The sequence below is a fragment of the Antechinus flavipes genome, chromosome 1 (genome assembly GCF_016432865.1).
Source record: "Antechinus flavipes isolate AdamAnt ecotype Samford, QLD, Australia chromosome 1, AdamAnt_v2, whole genome shotgun sequence".
NCBI lineage: Eukaryota > Metazoa > Chordata > Mammalia > Dasyuromorphia > Dasyuridae > Antechinus > Antechinus flavipes.
The window spans coordinates 215,817,727-215,827,274 of NC_067398.1; the positions used below are offsets into that span (position 1 = coordinate 215,817,727).

Consider the following 9,548-nt stretch of genomic DNA (forward strand, 5'->3'; position numbering starts at 1 on the left):
CTATTTGGTAGATCATTCCCCTCCTCAAAGTCTCTCTACAATCTAATAAGGAAAATGGACCCAAGTGACATTGATTTCAGCAAAATAAGACGTAAAGTCATCTGTGAAGTCTAAATATGTAGTTGTGTTCACTTCTTCAGATAACATACAAATATTTTGGAATAACTGTTAGCTGGAGTACGAACAAGAGTTGATCCTGAGATGAAAAAAAATTGTTTTGACTTGAAGTAAAGGCGAAGGATTCAGTCAGAAAAGTTTCACAACTTCTCCAAAATAAAGTGGTATGGGGCGATTGCCCCTCTTCTAAATTTACAAAGCCTAATTCAGATATTATCACTAACAGTCATCACATCACTGAGTATTTCTTTGGGTCAGGAAATTGTGGAGTCTCTCATTATCCTTGTGGTATATAAAGTGGGGAAGTCTACTCAGATATGAAACTTTTGGAGCATCCTAAAGGTTTCCAAATCAAGTGATGGTTCTCTCTCTTCATTATCTTAAATCCCTATTCTGACACTATTCCTCCCACAGGAATACAAAGTCACTTTCTAATACTTAGTCTTCATTGGGGAACTGTGTTTCATAGGACATCATTAAAAGTTAGTTTCTTTGCTCTCTGCCATGGAAATACAAATAGGTTACAGTGGGACTCAATCCCATAAGTAAGTGATGTTTTTAATTTTAAAGGATAATCTTATTAAAACTAAACTTGCAATTTTTTTCTTCTCATTAAGTTTGCATTCTCTCCGAAGTGACATGGTCTCTAAAGTAATAATTGTTTTTGTTTGTCCTTCTGTCTGAAAAAGGATCATGACATCAGAAGCTGATGCCATGACATGCAAATTAATTGGATTGAAGTGAGGGAGGAGTGTGAAAAGTCACCTATTTCACTTTGTCCCCTGGAGCCATCTGGTTCCAGTGGTAAGAAATAGATCAAGATGACTGGAGATGGCCCTGGAGGCAGTGGAAGACTTTGGACTTTTTAAGTTAAGATCTTTAATAGGTCTCAGTTTGACTGAGGCAGGTCCCATTCAGTGATTAAGGCTAAATAAGGTTTGAGGCAAAGAACAGCATCTTTTCATTTAGTGGGAAAAAAATAGGATTTATGATAGGTTTTTTTTCCCCTTAAGAGCCTAAATGGAAATGAAAAGAACTAAGACATATTATCCAGAAAAAGATCTCTGGCCCAGGATCATTTTGTGGAGGAAAGAAAATTCAGTCTCTAATGATTACTGCTAATATCAAATAGTTCCAAAGAGTGGGTCATTAAAAATAATACTTTCATATATGTTTGATTGGATGTATGACCTAATTGACATGAGCACTTCCTACATATCCTAACCCTATTCATCCTATTCAGTTCTCATAATCTCTGATTATTATCCTTTTATCCTCTTAAATCTTCTGAAGAGAATTTAACTGAGATGGTGGTGTTCAATATTTTTGCTTTCTTTGACAATATTTTGTGCAGCAACTGGGCTTCCATCTACTGTTTCTCACTTTTTTTTTTCAAATTTGAAAAAAGGTACATGTAGGAACAGCTAGTTGGTGTAGTGGATAGAGCACTAGCCCTGAAGTCAGGAGGACCTGAGTTCAAATTCGACCTCAGACACTTAAAACTTCCTGGCTATGTGACCCTGGGCAAGTCACTTAATCCCAGTTACCTCAGGGATAAAAAGTATATGTATAATTTTTAAAATCTAAATATATATTATATCAATGTACATTTTTTTTCACTCTTAATGCATTATTGGCTTATATGCTTTATCAAACACAAATTCCCTGATGATCTGTTTTAACCTCTTTTTACAATTCATCATTGGTCATGTGCTTTAATCTACTTATATATTTTTGCAATTTTGCATATTCTGAGAATTTGATGTTCCATCATTTGAAATTATTTGAAGTATTGATGGAAGAATATATAGTATCAATATTATCTCATGTATATAGTGCTTTCCTCACAACAATTCTTTGAGGAAAGTGTTATTATAGCCCCCATTTTAGAGTAAAGAAATAGCATAAGAATCTGGAAACATTAAACTTGAAAAAGTAGATAGCTCTACAAACAAGAAGAAAAAATCTCAAAGATACTCACATTTTTGTTGTTTTTTTACTTCCTTAGCCATAAAAGACTGTCAAAACATTCTCTTGACACTGACAGTAATTGTTTACTAGTATGTATTTATTCATTCATTCTTTGTTCTTATGGGAATCAGATTCTTTAAATAACATTATATATACATATATATACACACACATATATGACATATATTCTTTTTTTGTTTAAAGAATTTTTATTTTTTTAAATCCAGTTTTATTTTCAGGGGTATATTCTTTTCCTCCTACTTTCCTTTCTTTTTTCATTGAGAAAGCAAGAAAAGCAAAATCAATTACAAATATGTGTAGCCAAGCAAAACAAATTCCTACTTTAGCCATGTCATATATGTGTGTGATATCATAATAAAATATATGTTATAAATATGTGAATACATCTATGCCTCAATTTTTGCAAACCCATCACTTCCCTATCATGTTCCATTATGCATTCTCTAAAGTTGTTTTTGGTTATCATGCTGACCAAACATGATTCCAGAATACTGATAACAAAGCATGCTGTCTACTTCATGGTGGACTCAAGTTGCAGAAGGAGACATACATTATCATAAACATACAATGTGGGACCTTTTTTTCCTTGGATAAATTCCGCATACTTGTTAATAAAGACTTTGTGTTTAGAAACAGCCCTTTTTCAATGAGGGATAGTTCATATCAAAAAGATCACAAAACTATTTGTCTTTAAAATATAAATATATATTTATATATTTCCACAAATTCATTTACATTGTATTCATATTTGCAGATTATATATTATTCACACACTAAATATATATAAATATGATATTTTAAAACAACATAGATGTTCAAAAGAGAGGAAACCATCTTAGAGGTAAGTTCTAAATTTTCAGACAAATTTTATTCTAAACTTAACATCAAATAACAATGATCTTTTTCACATACACACACATATATAGAATGTAGTATATAACATATATAGTGTGCATATAATATACATATTTGATATAATAGAAATAAGCATTATAGATGAAACTGTGAATCTCTTTTAGAAATTGTTACCTATTTTTTAAAAATCTAAAATAAATAAAGCATATAACTTTAAAAGCTGTCCTGGTTATCTGTGACTCTTTCAATTCTTCCTTCTGGTTTTTTGTTGTGTTTTTTTTCGGTTCATTTAAAAAATACTTCAATGACCTTTTTTTTTTTCCTTTTTGGCTACTATGGAAGGTGAAAGATAAATGACAAAGGAAAAGAAGTTTAATTCTTCTTGAGCATATGGATTTTCTAAGCAATGCCTGGCAACTGCCAGACAAATCGGGACCAGACCATCCTCAGTTTAGACCTGAATCCCAAATATAGGGGCAGACACACTTTCCTATGTTAAAAAAAATTAATCAAGTAAAGACAACTAGTTAAAAGGAAACAATCAGGATAATCTAATTTTTGATTGATGAAAGATTAAGGACTTTCTAAGTTTGGAGGGGGAGAGCAAGCAGGTACAAGTTCCAATACTCAGCAAAAGCTGTCCACTTTACCCATGTCAATAAACAAAGGAACATGGAAACAATAATTGAATGATAAAATATAGAGCTAGTTTTAGAATAAGAGCTAGTTTTAGAATAAGGTTGCTTAAGGAGTATAATTGTGAGATAATACCTTGGATCAATCTTTGGGTCTGAATTTTTGATCAATATAATCTAAGTTCTTAATTAAAGATCTCTAAGCCATAAGGAAAGGTGGTCCTGTTTCCCAGACTCAATTCCCTTCTCTCTCCCACTTTCTCAATTCCCAAGCTCCTTCTTTCTCCTACTCTTTCAACTGAAAATAAGAAAAAAAATGCATTAACTTTTATAGTCAAGCAAAATAAATTTCTACATCATTCATGTCTGAAAATGTGTCTCATTTTATGCTGACTCCACACTTCCCTGTCAAAGTGTGTAACTTGCTTCATAACTGATTCGGTGGAATCATTGTTGATCACTGATGTTTTCTTATACAATGTTATTGGAAAATCGTTTTATTGGTTCTGTTCCTTTCACAACATACTAGTTCACAGACAATTCATCTCTAGGTTCTCTGAAAGCCTCCCTTTCATCATTGCATTTATACCATTAGCTCAGACAATTCCAATTTTTATTTCTCGTGCTTTGTTACACCAAAACTACTGCTATAAATATTTTTGTATACTTGATTTCTTTTCTCTTCATTGATAACTTTGGGATAGAATTGGCAATACTTTGATCTATTTGACCCAGTAGTAATTTAATGATCTGTGGATATCGGTCTATCATTAGTATATTTGTTTTCCTGAAGGAACTCCAACAATTATCATTTTCCTTTTTTGCTCATCTTTGCCAATCTTGTGGATACAATGGATAACTGAATATATATTTCTCTGATTTAGAGATTTTTAAAAATTATTATGGATAACATGGGTTTCTTCCTCTGAAAATTGCCTGTTCATATGACTTGACCATTAATATTAAGATAATGGTTTTTGTTCACCTTTTTCTACTGTTTAATTCTTATTTATTTGAGTAAGAAAACTTAATCAAAGAAATTAACTTTAAGTTTTTTCTCAGTTCATTATGTCCCTTTTATTTTTGATTGTGTGGTTTCCATGTATTAAAAACATTTTTAGTTTTATCTTTCATGATTATTTCTATTACCTTCATCCCTTCAATTTTAGTTTTTTACCTTTTTCCTTGATCATCTTGGAAAACAGCATAATATGTTTTCCAAGATGATGAAGGAAGAAAGAAAAGAACCTATATGTTCTAAAATATTTATAGCAGCTTTCTTTCTGGTGGCGAAGAACTGGAAATTGAAGGGATGCCTATTAATTGGGGAATGGTTGAATAAGATGTGCTAGATGATTGTGATGGAATATTATTGTACTGTAAGAAATGATGAGTTGGTTGATTTTAGGAAAACATGGAAAGACTTGCATGAAATAATGACAAGTAAAATGAGCAGAATCAAAACAAGGTAGTATACAGTAACAAAAATGTTGTTCAAGAAATAATTGTGAACAACTAAGCTATTCTGAGTATTATAAGTAGCTGAAGCAACTACAAAGGTCATATGAAGGAAGATGCTATCTGTCTCTGAACATGAATTGATAAATAGAAGTATGCATAGGGTATTGTACACACTCACACACACACACACACATCTGTATCAAATGGTCAAATCTCTAGTATGGGATAAGGAGGGAAGGTAGAGTTCAGAAGTTTAAAATATAACCAAAAATTACATAAAATCAAAAAATTTTAAAAGCCCAACCAATTACTGCCAGAGTGATCTCTAGTTTTCTAAGTAATTTTTTTCTAATAAGCTTTACAGCAATAAACAGAATCTTTGCACTAAATGTGGGTTTTTTTGTGGTTATTTTTTTCCTTATTCAAGAATTCACATTGAATTTATTTCCTTCTCTATTACAAGTGCTTTTATTTGTTCCATATTGTTTAATTGGAGGAATACATTTCATCTAGCCCAAATAAATAAATGAAGTAAATTGCTTCAAGTTACCCAAAGTGGCAGAACTAGGATTGTTCTTTATCTCCTCAGAATGTAGGACATTAAGGCCCTTAATAAGTGCTACTTGTTGTTGGCTAGAGAGGTCCTTAAAAAAATAAAAGTGATCTGGGAGACCCAAGAACAAAGCTGTTTCTAACCATTGGGACATAAGAAATGTAGAGTGGGAATGGAATCAAGGAAGTCTGTGGAGAATGTAAGAATTCAACAGACAAATTTGGGGAAGGAGGAAATTCCAGGCATAAAGAATAATATAAGCAAAGACATGGTAGGTTATTTTTGCAAGGCAAAGTACACAATTTGGCCAGAGCCAAGAGTACAAGAAGAAGAGTAATGAGCAATCAAAAAGCATTTATTAAGCATCTATCTCATGTCAGATATTGGGCTGATCACTAAAGAAACAAAGAAAAAGAAACATTCCCTGCCTCTGAGAAACTTATATTCTAATGGGAGACACATCTATTTAAAATAGCTATAATCCAAATATAAGGAAATCTTAGTGTAGTGTCACTAGCAGCTTAAGTGACTAAGAAAAGCCTTATATAGAAGGTGGGGCGAGTCAGTGGAAACCAGGGACTACTAGATGAAGAGGTGAGGAAGGAAAGAATTTCAGAAATGCAGGATACTTCAAAAGCTGGTGCATAAGCACATGGAGATGAGATATGAAGTGTTCCTTATGAGAAATGGCTGGATTATAGGGTGTGTAGAGGGGATGGAGGAAGAGTACTGTTTAAGGGTAATGAAAAAGTAGGATGAGGCTGGGCTAGAAAGATCTTTAAATCACAAACAGAAGAATTTATCCTCAATGTAATAGGGAGCCACTAGAGTTTTTTGAGCCCAGAAGTGACATGATTGGATTTATGCTTTAGAAAAAATCACTTTGGCAACTTTTTGAAAGAAATAGACTGGAGTGGAAAAAGATATCTTTTAGGAAGGTACTATAGTAGTCCAGAAAAAGATATGACAGTCTGCACTAAGATGGTAGCCACTGGAATAAAGAGATGTGTCCAAATGTGAGAGGTTATAGAGATAGAAACAAGAGTAGACATTGTATGAATGTTTGGGGTAAGTGAATGAAGAGTCAAGCATGACACCAAATTTGCTAACTGAAAGGACAGAAAATATTTTTTGACAAAAATAGGGAAGTTCAAAAAAGGAGTGGGATTGGGAAGGGAAAAAAATATTTCATTCTTTTTTGAATATATTGAGTATGAAAGATTTGCAACATGTCTAACAGGCAACTGGTAATGCGGGATTAAAGCTCAGGAGAGAGACAAGGACTAGATATTTAAATCTTGGAGTTGGCTACAGATCATAATTGAATTTCTGGGAGTTGATGAAGTCGCCAAATGAGAAAGAGATAAAGGAGCCTAGTGGCAAACTGTAGAAAACCTTGAATGTCAAGCAAAAAGAATATAATTTTACTTGAATTCATTGGAAAAGACATCCTAGAACTAGTGAATTTTGAGGAACAAGTATTTTCTAAATGGAGGAAATACAAGGATTGGCAGATACAAAGACCAAATAGCTTATATCAATGAAACATACAAGAAGAGTAAATAGAAAAAAAAAAGATACCAATATATATGCAGTGGAATTCTGGGTTTGAGCAAATATTCCATTTACTTATTAAATAATTCACATTTTTATAGCACTTAGGACCTTATAAAGTTCTTTTCTTACAACAACCTGAGAGATAGGTAATATGAATTTTATTACTCTCACTTTACAGATAAGAAAATTGAAACCCAAAGAGATTAAGGGACTTGCCCATGATTCACAGCCAACAAGCATCTGAATCATAACAGAGATCCTGATCCCAGGTCCAGCATTTTATTCTATGACAGCACAGTGCCTCTAAGTACAATATATGTCTCTTATATTGTAATAACTGACTTCATTTGCTATCAGCTCATAGAATAAAGAGTCTAAGACAGAGCTTTAGGTGCTAAATGACTTTCCTTGCTATTCTTCAAAGTAGTCATATTATAGTGATCTACTCCTGCAGATACGAAGTGATCTTAACCCAATCAGAATCTTTTATATTTGTGACAAAGGAGAATTTCTCTTAAATAGTTTTTTTGCAGCCTCTTTGACTTCCTTGTTCCTCAGACTGTAGATGATGGGATTTAGCATGGGCGTTAGCACCCCATAAATTAAGAAAATGACTTTGTCTGTTTCTTGAGAACTTGTTGTTGGGGGCTTGAGATACATGGACAGGGCAGCCCCATAGAACAAAATCACCACTGTCAAGTGGGCTCCACAAGTAGAAAAAGCTTTGTTTCTTCCCTCAGCTGAGTTAATTCTCCAAATGGAAGAAAGAATGAAAAAATAGGAAATACAAATTAAGAGCATGGGAATGGGAAGGAGAAGCACACCAACCACTAGCATAATCATGTCCATGAACAAGGAACTGCTACAGGCCAATTTCAGCATGGCAAGAATTTCACAAGTGAAATGATCAATCACATTCCCACAAAGAGGCACTCGTAGAGCAGAACTTGTTTCTAGGAGAGCTGTGAGGCAACCAGTTATCCACGATCCAGCTGCCATTTGCACACAGATCCTTTGATTCATGACAATAGAGTACCGCAAAGGGTTACAGATGGCCACATACCGGTCATATGCCATCACAGCCAAGAGGACACACTCTGTGGACCCCATGGCAAGAGAGAGATACATTTGCAGAACACACCCCGAGAAGATGATCGTTTTTTCTGTGGCCAACAAGTTAACCAGTAAAGTTGGAATGGAGGAGGATGTATAACAGATGTCCATGAAGGAAAGGTTCCCTAGGAAGAAATACATGGGGGTGTGAAGGTGAAAATCCAGGATGCTGATTACAATAAGAGTGCTATTCCCAAGCAGTATAATCAGGTACATTACAAGACTGAATGCAAAAAGAACCATCTCTAATTTTGGATACTTAGAAAATCCCTCCAAAATAAAATAGGTCCAAATGGTGTGATTTTCTCCTTCTATCATGTTTTTCCTCTTTTATCTGTGGATATAGAAAGAGGTGAACATTTCATAATATTTAATTGAGTGACAGTAAATTCTATCCTTAGCAAGGATTATTTCTTTAACTTACATATAATTTGACCCCAAAAGATTGTTAAGTAAGAAAGTTTTGTTTGTTTCAAATTCCATACATTTTACAATTCAACCAAACTGCCTTCTTATTTTTCATTACACATAAAATTTCCTCTTCAGTCTCCATGTTTTTGCAATTTACCATGTCTGACATACATCCCTCTGCTTGTTATTTATACTTAATTGTCTTCAACTTTCAGTTCACATGCTACATTTTATATGAGTTCTTTACTGATACCTCCTCCCACAATTGCCTCCTTTCTGAAACCACCTTACATCTATATAGCATATGTTTTGTATATGTTTTTATGATTACAAATTATCTTCCCTCAAAAGAATAAAAGTTATTTGAAATAGGAAATTTCATTGGATTTTGTTTTGGTTTTTGTACACCCAGGACCTAGCACAATATCTGGCACATTGTTATTGTTCAGTCATCTTAGTTTTGTCTGACTCTATGACTTCATTTGCATTTTCTTGATAAAGATACTGGAATGGTTTGCCATTTCCTTTTTCAGCTTATTTTACAGATGAGGAAACTGACGCAAATAGAGTTAAACGAATTGCCCAGGATCACACAACTAGGAAGCATCTGAGGCTAGATTTAACTCAGAAAGATGAGTCTTCTTGACTTCAGTCCCAGCACTCTATCTACCCTGCCATCTCTCTGACCCATCTGGCTCAGAATACCAAGTTTAATAAATACTTATTGATTGGTTATTGGCTGTTTAATTAAAATGACCTCAGGTTCAGCTTGCTCTTGAAAATTATTTGTGTTGTTATACTAGAACTTAAAACACTTTAAAAATGTTTCTTTCATAGTAATACTTATAGCTAAC

At 33.5% G+C, this 9,548-nt stretch overlaps 1 protein-coding gene across 1 annotated transcript; it reads right to left on the reverse strand.

The window, feature by feature from the left end:
- Window positions 1-7,656: 7,656 nt before the first annotated feature.
- Window positions 7,657-8,607, reverse strand: LOC127544887 (olfactory receptor 2K2-like). The gene has a single exon (XM_051971780.1). The coding sequence runs from the start codon at window positions 8,599-8,601 to the stop codon at window positions 7,657-7,659; it is 945 nt and encodes a 314-aa protein (XP_051827740.1). The 5' UTR covers window positions 8,602-8,607.
- Window positions 8,608-9,548: the final 941 nt, after the last annotated feature.

Bases quoted from the DNA above. Each gene is read 5' to 3' on its own strand.
- LOC127544887 (XM_051971780.1), bottom strand. From the start codon at position 8,601: ATGATAGAAGGAGAAAATCACACCATTTGGACCTATTTTATTTTGGAG.